The sequence below is a fragment of the Schistocerca serialis genome, chromosome 7 (genome assembly GCF_023864345.2).
Source record: "Schistocerca serialis cubense isolate TAMUIC-IGC-003099 chromosome 7, iqSchSeri2.2, whole genome shotgun sequence".
NCBI lineage: Eukaryota > Metazoa > Arthropoda > Insecta > Orthoptera > Acrididae > Schistocerca > Schistocerca serialis.
Window position 1 is genome coordinate 337,335,442 of NC_064644.1, and position 15,520 is coordinate 337,350,961.

At 43.5% G+C, this 15,520-nt stretch overlaps 1 protein-coding gene across 1 annotated transcript in view; it reads left to right on the forward strand.

Moving 5' to 3' along the window:
* Window positions 1–507: 507 nt before the first annotated feature.
* Window positions 508–15,520, forward strand: part of LOC126413071 (regulator of hypoxia-inducible factor 1-like) — a 230,301-nt gene continuing 215,288 nt past the window's right edge. The window contains exons 1-4 of the mRNA XM_050082967.1: window positions 508–529; window positions 603–827; window positions 4,506–4,693; window positions 15,060–15,259. Of these exons, the coding sequence (XP_049938924.1) occupies window positions 508–529; window positions 603–827; window positions 4,506–4,693; window positions 15,060–15,259 (635 nt within the window). The remainder of the gene's footprint in view (window positions 530–602; window positions 828–4,505; window positions 4,694–15,059; window positions 15,260–15,520) is intronic.

Here is a 15,520-nt window from a genome sequence, read left to right on the forward strand (position 1 = left end):
GTATCAAAAATGTGACATACATGGTCGTATCTTTTGACTGCATTGACTTAGCAGCTTCAATTTCTTGCACTGCAAACAGATTGTAGATCTTCGTGTGTCACATGAATTTCAACTTGATGCATCCATCTGTTCCTGAGAAAAAGAGTTTTTAACAGTCAGTCAGACAGAGAGACGGACAACAAAATGATCCTATGAAGAGTTCCGTTTTCCCTGATTGAGCTAAGGAACGCTTAAAACAGTAAAACAATCGGACTAAATATTCTCCACTTTATATTCAGCTCTCTTCATATTACACTGGCACCGCTTAACCCACACACTTATTTCCTTTCGCACATCTACTTCCTCCATAGCCTGGTACAACCACCTCGTGTCGAGTATTTTGCTGCGTGTTTACAGGGCATCCTGTCGCACTCTTGATGGGGGCCAGTAATGCACTGGGCGATTTGCTGCTATTCGAGCGACAATGTAAAAGCATGTAACCTATAGTCATGTGCATTTTCAGCTAAAATGGAAGAATCTGAACTGTTTGGTACTTGATGCAGAGTATTCATCCTTTCAAACTTCTACAAAGTCTTGATTTAAATTTAGCTTTTCTTGTACAGTTTCAGAACTCGACAGGAGCAACGTGTGCGACTGGAGTAATGGAAGCGATTATTGTCCCGCCGTCAGATCTGACACTGAGGAGACAAGGACACTCGTGGGGTCAGCCCTGTCTGCATTGTCTCCTCTGTACGAATCCCTGAAAGTGGTTGGCAATGAAGAGTGTGGAAACGACACTGCTCATTTGATGGAGTCAGCACTGAACCTGCACATTCCAGCGCTCAAGAGTAAGTGTGGCTATACTAGTAACTGAGCCGTAGTATATAGAGCTAAAAGTATTGTGGAAGCCTTGGATTTCCTTGTATTCCCTATTCTACATTTTTCAGTTAAGTTCTGAGATCTCGTTTCTTCTTTGTTGTACAATGAGTTTATAATTGTAACTACCCATATTTATTACCCAGTTAATTACTAATTATGACATATTTACCTGCTGTATTAGTAAAGTGACAGAAAATCTCATGGTCTTTGTCCTGTATGCGTTGTTTTCTTTTTAATTACGGATTTCAGTGAAGTAAACAAAAATCTTTTCTATCACTTCATCTTTATACATTTATTGCTGTTTAAACTGGTCTCGCTCTTAGCTATACTCGACCATAAATACACTGATTATAAATGAAAAGCACAATATTGTGTATGTTCTACAGGAATCTGCAGAACGCACAAAATATCGTGTTTCGCATTTATGTAAGGAGTGTTCAAATGAAAAGGTACGAAAAGTCATAGCAACCAAACAAGCTGAAATTTGCCGCTTTGGGATATCGTAGTGAGACATCTATGCAATGGATGCATGCGTCGTCATCTGCACCTAAAAGTTTGAAAGCTGTGCCCTCAGCAGGCAAGGTTACGCATCGCTGTCAGAGGTCCGATACTCATCGAATTCCTGGAGTACGAAAAAACCTTTAACAGTGACGTGTACTTTGGGACTCTCCGTAGCCTACGGAAGTCCGTGAAGAGCAAACGGCCTGGATTGCTCACGGAGGGTGTGATTCTGCTCCAAGGTAACGCGCGTCGGAAGTCACACAACGTGTAACGGCCGAATTCAAGCGAGAGCAGCTTAGGCATTCGCCCTACAGCCCGCACATGTCGCCCTGAGACTAGCCTGTCTTCGGTCCACTAAAAAAGCATCTCAAAGAAAAGCGCTTTAGCTCGGAAAACGAACTGAAGAAGACAATGGAGGACTGGCTCACGTCTCAGCCACAGGAATTCTGGGGACAGGAATCCTTCGGCTCGGGAAACAGTGGAATAGTTTTGTTCAGACCTCTGATGATTACTTTTGAATAAAGACTTCAATTATACCCACAGTGTTATTTCGTACTTATAACTATGTGCTTTGAACACCCCTCAGAACTATGTTCTTCTACCAAGAAGTGAGTGAAGAAACTGTTAATGTAACAGAATTATTAGTACCATGTTATTGAAGAAGACAACGGCCGCGGAAGCCTACGCTTACATTAGTAACATGTTTATAAAAGTACACTTGAAAGAAGAGAGTTTTAACTTACATGCAAATGGTTGCAGAAGTCACATAAGAAACACCCAAGTAGTTCTCCATATACTGTTATTGTAATCTACATGTCTAGGCTTCTAATTCTGTCCATAAGCAAAATCACTATGACAGTAAAAGAACGAAACACATACATGGTGTTTTAGCATTTCGATAGTACGGTATGCAGCATTGGGGCTCAGTAACAAATATTGGTAACTGTGTAACTAGGATTGCCATCCGTTCCGGTATATCGGGACCGTCACCGTTATGGACCTTCTCGTCCCGACGTGACACAATTTTGTTCCCATTTTTGCAAAATACTGTTGCGAGCTTGGCTCCCGTACTGACGTAACGCCGTTTGTTTGCACAACATGTAAATGCAGTTTATGTTGATAAGGTCGTCGCACAGATAACGTTTCATGTTGCGTATCCTGAATTGACGATGCAAGCACCTTCTTGATCTAGCGTCATTATTCGAGAAAATACCGGCCTTCTCCAGTAATGCGGGGCTGGAACTATTATAGCAACACTACGCTGAAGAATCGGACAGTTTCCATATGAACAGCGATATGATAAGATGATTCTTTCTAAACGCAATACGAACAACGAGTGCAAGTTAATAACGTTTGAAGTACTTACTGCGGATATATAGGACGTGAAGTGTATAGTAACGTGACTTCGATGACTAAAGTGTTATTGTCGACTGTTCATCTTTTAATAAACTTATCATAGTTTACAAAAATGCCTAAGGATGGAGACAGAAAGTGTCACTTTTTGGTTGATTGTACAAAAGAGTGGTCTTTTGTGAAGAAAGGATGTACGGATCAGGAAGCGTTTTGTGAGATATGTAACTGTTTCATCTCAGTAACTCATGGAAGTAAGGCGGGTGTGGGGCATCACATTTCTACGAAAAAACATGCAGATAGCTTCGCAGTAGCATTGACATTCATGATTAAAGAACATACCCAGGAAGAATTGACAGTTGCTGCTGCAGAACTAACAACAGTTTATAAAGTTGTCAAGCGTCATCAATCCTTCAGTTTTCTTGACTGTACCGTACAACTGAATGCTGCAATGTGTCCTGACTCCAAAGTAGCCCGAAAGTAGTCTACAGCCAGGACAAACACTACAGCGATTGTTAAAAATATTCTCGCACCACACTCCGTGTCAGAATGCATAAACCAATCCAAGAAGTTTCATTTTACGGCATGGTCACCGACTCATCGAACCCAATGATTTTAGAAATTCTGATGGAATGCTATCTACCCCTTTTGTCTTATTTTATCTTAAGTCCTCCAAAGCTCTCTTAAATTGTGATTCTAATATTGATCCCCTATCTCTTCTAAATCGACAAATCGACTCCTGTTTCTTCTTCTTTCACATCAGATAAATCTTCCACCTCATAGAGGCCTTTAACGCACTCTTTCCACCTGTACGCTCACTCCTCTGTGTTCAACAGTGGAGTTCCCATTGCATTCTTAGTGTTACCATCTTTGCTGGAGACTATACGGCCAGCTATTCCCCGAGAATAATTATGAATTCCAATCTGCTGTTTTCACCACCGTTTTTTTCTTTGTTTTGTGGGACGTATGTACTGGAGCATGCAACATCTAATAAACATGTAGACCCTTTTCACTCTGCTCCTTATCATTCGTTAACTTTGCGACTGGGAACCGCTCCTATCCACGCCTCCCATATTCTTGTAATCCGCGATCACACTTGACTCTTGCACGAACCGTTCTTTCAATGTACTTCTTGAAATGTATTGTCACGGAACGACGGAACGTGCTGACGCTGACCACCAAGACGTGTCTCTTTTCCTTGCCTTTCGTCAACATTTGCTTGTTTCACTAAGACTTTCTATTTTGCAGCAATGTGTCGAAAACCTCGCTGTCGTTTCTTATTAGTTTGTTAACCAGATCTAGACAAGTGTACCAGTTGGCAAGGTAAACACAACAAACGTTACAGATCAGATCGTTAGAGAAGTCCAAGACAATTGGAGAAGTTAGTTTTTTTATCAGGATAAGAACTACCATAAGTTAAGTCCTTACCATTATAAACAATGAAAAAATTAAAACTGCCTGAGAAAACATTATCTCGGCTGATGATATGTACAATCTAGTGGAGGAAGCATTAACTACACCATTATAACACCTGCGTTCCTGAAACTCGTTCCCATTAGCTATAAGCCACAGAATGCTGCTGACGAATGAATCTCTCGAATCCACTGAGAACGAGCAATCCATGAACGAATACATGCGACACACTCACTAAAGGTTTAAATAAAAGTTAGTTTCATTACCCATTTTACTAATCAGTAGACATGTTGTTAAATGAGTGATGCGTATTATTTTCTATGATTATGAAACGACTAGTGCAAATTGTGTACAGTATATATATAAGTAATGAACCGTTGCAGTGTTGGACGCGACAGCGCGGTTGCCGTCGGGACTTCTGAATGGCAACGTGAACCAGCTGGGCGACTTCGACCAATGCCTAGCGGCAAATGGCAGGTACTGTCTGGCGCTTATCGACTATCGCGTCGACAACGATGAGATCGACAGCCTGATGCACGCTCACAGAATGGTGGAAGGCAGCCTATCCGATGTGAGTACTCACCTCTCAGCACCTTGCATTATTATTTATACATATTGCTCCACTAGGAAACCAAATTAAAAATCAAACTAACTCCTGTAGACATGCATCGAGTAAACGGAATGAAAATTTTTCCTATCGTAACACAAAAAAGGCTAATATGTCCTGCGTAGAGTTAAGGATGTAAAAGAAGGGAACTAGCTTCTCGACTTATCTGGCAGCTTCAAAGACATTTAAATCAAGAAATTTTGACACATTCTCACTTTTTTACTTGTTTGTATTCGTACCAATGTCACGCCATATAATGCGTCGTGTCAAGTAAAGTAGCATGATACATATGTCATGTCGTATAACATGGCACATGCTACCATGCCATCCATCATGGCATTTATCATGTCGTGCAACATGACACAGCGTCTTATTAAAGTTTAGGATGCCTCCATCCACATTCTGGGATACTTCCTAATACAGATGCACACCCGCTCTCGGATGCTTCCTATTGTAGATGCTTCCCACTCTTTATAAGCTCATAGATTTGTGTCTATTTATACTTACACCCTCACCATACATGTGACAGGGGGTGGATTTAAGAGAGCTCACTGAGCTGGCGAAGTAGGGACAACTCTTGAAAAAGAGCGAATGTCAAGATGTTTTGATTTGAGAATGTCTGAAACTGCGAGTCCCAACTCTGCCCAAGACATGGTTTCCTTTTTTGTGCTACAATAGGAGCATTTTTCACTCTGTTTCCCAACTTTTACTCTACCACAATTTTGACGTCAGATCGAAATAGCTTGACAATCGACTCAGATTTTTGTTGACTCGGGCAACGACTGACCTAGTCCATGTTGCTTATATGGTGGCAACCGATAAAACTTTCATAAAACAATAGGACGATCATTAATTACATGTATCTGCCTACCTCCTAACAAAATCTTAACTTATTTGCACATATCTGAAACACAGAAGTGACGCTCGTAAAAAAAACCTCACAAAAACGTGTTTTTTGCACGTAAAATTCGAATAAAATTAGAGTTTGGAAAGACAGTTTTCAATTTTATAGTAAGACTGAATTTTTATGCGCTACATTTAGCTTGACTTTAAAACAACGTATCCTGGAAACGTCTAAAGCCTATTGAATGAAAGTTTTGTTTTGACTTTATCCCTCTATCTACCTTCGTACAAGTTAAAATTACAGAAGTGGTGGCCTTCAAAAACCTCCCAGAAAAATGTTAAACCGTCTTACCTCGAAAACGGATAAAGGATATTAGATAAAAATTTTCGTTTGGGCTTCATGCTTTTATCTACCTTTTTGTAAAGTTTGAACTGATACGTACAGGTTTAAATTATGGAAGTGGCGCGCTTCAAAAACCTCCCGGAAAAACGTGTTTTTTGCACGTAAAATCCAAACAAAGCAAGATTTTTTTCAAACGGTTAAAAGTTAGACCAAGGTCTGATACACCGATGGTGAACCGTCAGTCTCGCTCCAGTTGGGAGCTGTTTAAAGACGACTGTTTTTGCACGTGGAACCCGAACTGTCCACATACAAATGGTGTTATTATCGGAACATTACTTTTAGCTCATTTAAAATCTTTTGAAAAAGGAGTTAGTTGATTTACATAATTCGCCTGGCCCCAGGTCCGGTTCGTAATTCATACCTTGCTTAACGTACTGCAACATATCTACAGTAAGACATAATTTCGAATTGCTATACCAATGGCCGCTGGTCCTGGCTAAATTAAAGACTTTGTGTCCCATGTTCCTAGCTCAGATAGGAACCGAGCACCAAGACCCTCCAAACCGGTATTCTGAGCGCAGACTTTTCAGACGTACTTACTGCAGTGCTTACGCGCTGTAATGATGTATGGAAACGGGGATTCCATGGAACGCAAGTGTCGCTAGGTTCCCTGCTAGCCAGACGGTGTTCAAGAAGATGACCGGACTCATATCGTTACGCCGGCGGCTACTTACATGCTCAACGTGACGTATTTCGGGACGGGTGTCGATTTCCACTTGGACGCGATTTAAAGTGCTCACATTCATTTTAAAGTAAGCAGCAATATGAGGCATGAAGAGATCGACAAACTGGCATCCATAGCATTCGCTATGACGCGACTGGATAAGCTGGGAGGGAATGCTAACTTTGAAGTACACGGAATGCGAGATGCGCCCAGCTCGGCCGAGCGAAGTAGTAATTTTTGCTGACAGACCCGGAGCTGGACAAAGGACGCGGTAGGTAGCAGCCGTTGCAACAACATTCCTGACGCATGCCAAGTAATGTAGTGCACTGTCCTACTTTCGACCTGATTCAAGAGACCCAAAGAGCAGCGGTCATTATCTTTCTGTTGTATAATTAATTATTTATGAAGTTACGCAGAATAAATGTCTAAGCTGATACTTCTTTACAAAACTATATCCATAGGAGATGGCAAAGCATACGCAAAATGCAACGCAACGCAATTTCATGAACTTCAAACCTCATACTATGTAGCCTCAAAGTAGAATAAATCGTGCCGTATAAGTGGATATGTGCAACGACTGTAGAGTGGCATTTAGGTGGAGTGGGGTTTGGGCAGGAGGGTTGTGCAGACATGAGATTCGATTTAAGAATTATTTTATTTGTTATCATCATTTCTATTAACATAACAAACCACTAACAATAATCCATATAAATTATAAAAACAGTTGTGCATGTGTATGTTCGTATGTATACATAAGTATTAAAAAAAAGTGTTGAATACTTTGAGATGTGGTAGCGCTCACAGAAAAAAGAAAAATTGCAATAAACATGGGTCAGGAAACACATACTTTCCGAGATAAACGCGTGTTTATAGGAGGAGCTGCGTGACGCTTGGTTGCGGATATTAGCACAGTCGCTCCATCAAATGTGTCGGCAGGTTATTATGATTTCTTGGTCACAGTACTCCACCTACCATTGGGTTATCTGCAGTCAGTCGTGTGGTTCGGGTCGTGTTGTAGGCTACGTTAGTTTTCACCGTGTTTGTGTGTCTTATGTTACAGTACTGTCAACTGTACGTATCATAGTGTTTTACCTTCTTCCAGACGCGCATTCACTTATACACTGAAGTGCCAAAGAAGCTGGTATGGGCATGCGTATTCACATACAGAGACTATGTAAATAGGCAGAATACGGCGCTGCGATCGACAATGACGATACAAGACAACAAGTGTCTGTCGCAGCTTTAAGATCGGTTCCTGCTGCTACAATGGTAGGTTATCAAGATTTAAGTGAGTTTGAAGGTGGTCTTATAGTCGGTGCAAGAGCGACGGGCCACAACATCTCCGAGGTAGCGAAGAAGCGAGAATTTACTCGTACAACCGTTTCAGGAGTGTACTGTGAATATCAGGAATCTGGTAAAACAACAAATCTCTCACATCGCTGCGGCCGGGAGAAGATCCTGCAAGAATGGGACTAACGACGACTGAAGAGAATCGTTCAGCTTGACAGAAGTGCAACTCTTCCGCAAATTGCTGCAGATTTCAATGCTGGGCCATTAACAAGTGTCAGCGTGCGAACCATTCAACGAAACATCATCGATCTGGGCTTTCGGAGCCGAAGTCTCACTCGTGTACCCTTGATGACAGCACGACACGAAGCTTTACGCCACGCCTGGGCTCGTCAACACTGACATTAAACTGTTGATGGCAGGAAACACGTTGGCTGGTCGGACGAGTCTCGTTTCAAATTGTATCGAGCAAATGGAGGTGTACGGGTATGGAGACAACTTCATGAATCCATGGACCGTACATGTCATCAGGGGAGTGTTCAAAGTGTCAATACCAGCAGGACAATGAGACACCCCACACGTCCAGAACTGCTGCAGAGTGGCTCCAGGAACGCTGTTCTGAGTTTAAACACTTCCGCTGGCCACTAAACTCCCCAGATCATTATTGAGCATATCTGGAATGCCTTGTAACGTGCTATTCAGAAGAGATCTCGATCCCCTCTTACTCTTACGAATTCATGGTGTCAATTCCCTTCAGATATTAGTCGAGTCCATGTCACGTCGTGTTGCGGCACTTATGCGTGCTAGCAGGGCCCTACTCCGTATTAGAAAGGCGTACCAGTTTCTTTGGCTCTTCAGTGTATGTTTACAGTTATTGCGCTGTTTGTACCTACAATTGGTGTAGTACATTTAAATTTTTTCTCTTCCACCACTTATTGGCAAATGAAGCCTAATACTAGACAAGTGAAATGGCGGATATGATATTTCGCTATGGTTTAGCAAGTGACGTAGCCTGCGAGCCTGTGCCATTTACACTGAAAAATTTCCACAGCGGAGAGTTCCCTCTGATAAGCTGTTAGGCAGACTTTTCCAGAGTTACACAGGTATCCTTGCACCTCTGCACCTCTGAAGGCTGACAGTGGAAGGCCCCGCACAGTCCGCTCACCTGACGTGGAGGAAAGTGTGCTACGTTTGATGGAAGAAACCCCTGAGATGAGTGTGCGACGATCAGCAGCAACAGAAGGCTTGTCTCACTCTCTTATCTGTGGGGGGGGGGGGGGTTACTTCATTAACAATTGCTGTATCCCCCTCATCATACAGCGCGTTCAGGCCCTAAGGCCACAGGATCATCATGGTAGACGGCGGTTCTGTCAGTGGCTGTTGCAGAAGGGTGCCGCAGCTCCACTGTTCACATCCAATATGCTCGGTTCACAAGAGATGGTGTTGTGAATTTCCATTACCAGCATATATGGGCAATTGTAAATCCCCAAGCAATTCAGGAAAGCGAGCGTCAACACCGATTCTCAATCAATGTATGGGTAGCAGTATGGCGATAGATTAACAGGGACATACGTACTACCACAAAGGGTAACTGAAGCACATTATCTAGAATTTCTCATTAATGTGTTGCCTATCTTGCTGGAAGTTGTGCAATTGCAGCAACGAATACAAACGTAGTTCATGCATGATGGCGCACCATTACACTTTCGTCACAATGTGTGCGAGCATCTCACGCAGACATATTGTAACATTACATGAGTATGTCCAATATAGTCAGATATATTTTGCGTCACTTGATTGTAGGGGAGTAGAAAGAAGTAGTGACCTATGACGTCATATCAACTTGAGATTTTTTATGCATGTAATTCATTTATACATTTTATGGATTATTTGCAGAGTAAAGAATTTAATTATGTACAACATTTAATAGGTAATGAGTTTTAATGAGATAGATGTAAATATGTTTTGACATAGCAAATTACCTTGTTGCATTATGCATGATATGTTTTCTCTTTGTAAGAACAAAAACTTCCGTGTTGCTCGAGTGCGCATTCAAGTAGTCGTCGAGTGCGGATCTTCTTTAACTTTCATGAATGAGCATAGAATTGTTAATTTACAACCCGCAGTTGGTTTAAAAACTATTCTAGGGAACCACGGCCCGACTTTGGTGCAAACAAATTGCGCACGAATTCTCAAATATCGGTGCGGAGTTTAAGATACGCGACTGGATATCGGACGTTATGGTCGCGTGGATGGCTCACAAGGGGAGGCCGCCAATTGTGAAATTCAGATTCGATTCATACTGCGCATAATAAAAGCTCATGGCCAGAGGCGTAATGTGGCAAAGCACCAAGATGCACTTCTCAGCCGTTGTCGAGAAAATCGACAGTTAAGAGAAACCGTTGCGGTGAAATACTCTGTACGATTAATAATTTTGTACAGCGTCGTGGCGCAGCGGTAAGCGCTCGGGTTCGTAATCCGAATGTCGCCGGATCGAATCTCGCGCCACGCAACTTTTTTTTATTATTTGTTTTATGTATATATATAATTCCCGGCAATCAGTTGCAACAATTATGCGTATAATAAGTTGTTGAAAATCGTTTGTCGTGGAAAAATAATACTTGAAATAAAACACAATATCACAAATAATATTCAAGTGGATACAATTTACTGAATTGTTCGGTATACACCCGCACATAATTAACAATTAGTGACCAGAAGTAGCTGGAGTATCGCACGAAACAGAGTGATAGTTATCATAGAAACATGGAAAGCAGAAAACAGCACGACTTCAAGCACATCTGATAAACGATGCGTTTTTACAAGAACAGATGTTTTTTAAGTTATATGTTGGGAAACACACCTGATTGACATTCCGAAAAATTGTTCCATCGTTCGTCAGGTTTGATGCATACCACGCGTATCGTCTCATATCGGCAAAAATCGGAGAAGACAATTGGCAGTGGACGATTGATTGGATTTTTATATAATCGTCTCTGGAGTTGATGTTTCGATTAAGAAAGCACAATTTGTGTTCGTGGGGTCTCTATTCTAATTCGAACGTTTGACTTATACTATACGTATTCGTTTCGGATATCGTTTCTACGTCTTCCGTTAACTATACGTGGTAAACATTATGAAGACAATTAATAACATTTGTGAAATACAACTTTGTTTGCGGAAAACATAATGATCTTCGAAGTCGACAGTTTTTCCACGACAAACGACTTTCAACATCTTATTATGTGCATAATTGTTGCAACTGATTTCCGGCAATTATATACACTCCCGGAAATGGAAAAAAGAACACATTGACACCGGTGTGTCAGACCCACCATACTTGCTCCGGACACTGCGAGAGGGCTGTACAAGCAATGATCACACGCACGGCACAGCGGACACACCAGGAACCGCGGTGTTGGCCGTCGAATGGCGCTAGCTGCGCAGCATTTGTGCACCGCCGCCGTCAGTGTCAGCCAGTTTGCCGTGGCATACGGAGCTCCATCGCAGTCTTTAACACTGGTAGCATGCCGCGACAGCGTGGACGTGAACCGTATGTGCAGTTGACGGACTTTGAGCGAGGGCGTATAGTGAGCATGTTGGAGGCCAGGTGGACGTACTGCCGAATTGCTCAACACGTGGGGCGTGAGGTCTCCACAGTACATCGATGTTGTCGCCAGTGGTCGGCGGAAGGTGCACGTGCCTGTCGACCTGGGACCGGACCGCAGCGACGCACGGATGCACGCCAAGACCGTAGGATCCTACGCAGTGCCGTAGGGGACCGCACCGCCACTTCCCAGCAAATTAGGGACACTGTTGCTCCTGGGGTATCGGCGAGGACCATTCGCAACCGTCTCCATGAAGCTGGGCTACGGTCCCGCACACCGTTAGGCCGTCTTCCGCTCACGCCCCAACATCGTGCAGCCCACCTCCAGTGGTGTCACGACAGGCGTGAATGGAGGGACGAATGGAGACGTGTCGTCTTCAGCGATGAGAGTCGCTTCTGCCTTGGTGCCAATGATGGTCGTATGCGTGTTTGGCGCCGTGCAGGTGAGCGCCACAATCAGGACTGCATACGACCGAGGCACACAGGGCCAACACCCGGCATCATGGTGTGGGGAGCGATCTCCTACATTGGCCGTACACCACTGGTGATCGTCGAGGGGACACTGAATAGTGCACGGTACATCCAAACCGTCATCGAACCCATCGTTCTACCATTCCTAGACCGGCAAGGGAACTTGCTGTTCCAACAGGACAATGCACGTCCGCATGTATCCCGTGCCACCCAACGTGCTCTAGAAGGTGTACGTCAACTACCCTGGCTAGCAAGATCTCCGGATCTGTCCCCCATTGAGCATGTTTGGGACTGGATGAAGCGTCGTCTCACGCGGTCTGCACGTCCAGCACGAACGCTGGTCCAACTGAGGCGCCAGGTGGAAATGGCATGGCAAGCCGTTCCACAGGACTACATCCAGCATCTCTACGATCGTCTCCATGGGAGAATAGCAGCCTGCATTGCTGCGAAAGGTGGATATACACTGTACTAGTGCCGACATTGTGCATGCTCTGTTGCCTGTGTCTATGTGCCTGTGGTTCTGTCAGTGTGATCATGTGATGTATCTGACCCCAGGAATGTGTCAATAAAGTTTCCCCTTCCTGGGACAATGAATTCACGGTGTTCTTATTTCAATTTCCAGGAGTGTATATATATATATATATATATATATATATATATATATATATATATCTGTGTGTGTGTGTGTGTGTGTGTATACATTTGAATTAGAAAAAACAAATACTAAAAAAAAAGGTTTTATGGCGCGAAATTCGATCCGGCGACCTTCGGATTACGAACCCGAGCGCTTACCGCTGCGCCACGACGCTGTAGGAGATCATTAATCGTACGATTTTCTCGACAATGACTGAGAAGTGCATCTTGGTGCTTTGTCACATTACACCTCTGGCCATGAGCTTTTATTATGCGCAGTATGAATCGAATCTGAATTTCACAATTGGCGGCCTCCCCTTGTCAGTAACATTAACCGCAATTTACGGACTTTAGGTTGATAATAACTATCAAAGACTTATATGAGCGGCATAGTAATCGTCTTGATGCTTAAAGCAAGCGAGAAGCGGAATACGACAAATGTTAATCATTGTATAGTCAGCTTGTTGATACGTTGCTTAGCAACTCATAAACGGACAGTGATAGAATTACTGAAACGATCTTTTAAGTATCAATGACCACTTAACACACATCAGAAACTAATTGCTCTAACTGTGAGTGACTTCTGGATTGGATGAGTTTTTTTTTATTTCAGCTAATTGGTGTTAATAAACTTCTTTCGATGTTGAAACTTCATCAGTGGTGTCGCGCTCATTCAGTTTAGTAGAACGATAGATAGTACTAGCTACGCTACTATTTATAGTTTTGAAAGAAAATAGAGCACATACCTGTATTTTTCTTTTGAGAAACGTTCGTACTTTGGTCTTCAGTCTTCTCAAACCAGAGGCACGAGTGACGCTCCCTCACAGCACTACGATATCGTGAACCACCACATACATGTGCCCCCTTCTCACTACATTTCTGCATTGAAAACCCTGAGATATAGTCGCCGTACGAAGAAGGAAGAAACAAGAGCAAAGATCAGCGAAAGAAACGGAGCAAAGAGAGAAGGGGAGGTCACAATATCACGACCCGCTGGATTGTTCGCGGGAGAGAGGGAGGGGGGGGGGGGGGGGGCACACGTTGGCCTGATCGTTCGCCGGACCTCAATCCCCTAGACGTTCGGTTATAGCGACTGTTGAAGGAATTGGTCTACCCCACGCCAATCAACGATTTGCGGACGCCACAGGGTCGAGTATTCAATGCGTGCCAGCAGGTTCAAAAATAATCGGGTATACCTCAAAAGGTGCGTCATTCCTTACGCCGGAGGGCAGAGGGGTGCATTGTCATGAATAGACGCCTTTTGTCAACACCTGTTTATCGCAGGGAGTATGCATTTCCGGACCCATGTTTATTGGACTTATTTAAGAAAGTATAAACTTTCGGATCCATGTTTATTGGACTTATTTTTCTGGTTTTGACGAATTCTACCTCTCAAAGTATTCGACACTATTTTTGAACATCCCGTACAGAAGCATGTTCCACATCTCCTCCTAAACCACTGGGCCGAACTCAACCAAACTTGGTACACATATAATTTACTGTCTGGAATCAATAACTGTGGGGATAAGGGGATCTATCAAAGAGGTGGGAATGGCTATGAAAAACCAGTGTACCCCACTACACGAGAATATCCACACTTTCGAAACGATACAATAGGGTATTATTGTGCCTGTGTTGTTCCAAAGTCTACGATGCAATATTCCTTCGGACATGCACGCGTATCGCCCACCATACGGCCCGACAACCAGGAACGATGGTCTGAGGTGCCATTCCGTTTCATAGCAGGATCCCTTTCGATGTCATCCGCAGCACCCTAACAGTGTACAGCGGCTCTTCGACGATGTTCTTCACCCCATTTTGTTATCCTTCATGGAAAGCTTCCTGGGCTTACATTTTAGCAAGGTAATGCCACTTCGCACAGCATGAGAGTTTCTATGGCTTGTATTCGTGCTTGCGAAACCCCACTTTGGCCAGAAAGGTTGCCGGATCTCTTCCCAACTGACAACGTTAGCATTATTGGTAGGGTCCTCCAACCAGCTCGGGATTTTAACGATATAAGGCGACAATTGGAGACAATTTGGCACGGCATACCTGAGGAGGATATCCAACAACTCTGTCAATAATGTCAAGCCGAATAACTGCTTATTTAAGGGCCAGAGGTAGCCAAACGCTTTATTGACTTGCTGAATTTGTGCAGTTCTTTCTCTTGAGTAAATCATCCGGGTCATCTGAAATTGTAACCATTTGTTTGTCTTCAGATATGCACCACATCGACCGATTTTCATCCCATTCAAATAACTCCTGAGTGGTGCGTCGTTTCTTTTGTCTCCACAGATGTGCCCGCGGATATGGATATTGATGCAAAATTTTATCTGCAAAACAGTTACTACTGTGGTCATCCGTCCAGATCTCTATTAATGAATGTGTTCCTGTTTCCTTCAGCTGTCTGTTACTTCCACAGCCAGGTCACCGAATTTCCCGCCAGTCGCTGGGGAGCTGGGCAACGTGTGTCCCACAGTCATGCCGGCACCAGGACGTCCAGAAGGCAGTGGGGAGCATACTTCAAGGCCGGCTGTCTGCCCTCGAGGTCAGCGTGGGCGCAGACTTCTGCCATGCGGGCACCGACGTCACGCCTGTCACCTACGAAGACATTATCGCCTGGTGAGTTAAGTTCTAAGTCAGCACTTCGCATCTTCTTAGATATTGTGATTCTTCGTGCTTTACCCTATCCACCGTCCACAAGATCCAGAAAGCAGTAGATACTGCACTCAGCTTGATACCGTGTCGACTTCCAGATGGAATTCGATTCATTTCTGCATTCCCTAATAAAATACGAACATACGGAATCTAAGACCAGCTGTGGGAAACTGTAGAGTTCGTAGTAAACAGTGCACAGCATGTAACTCTAAACTCTTAACGGAA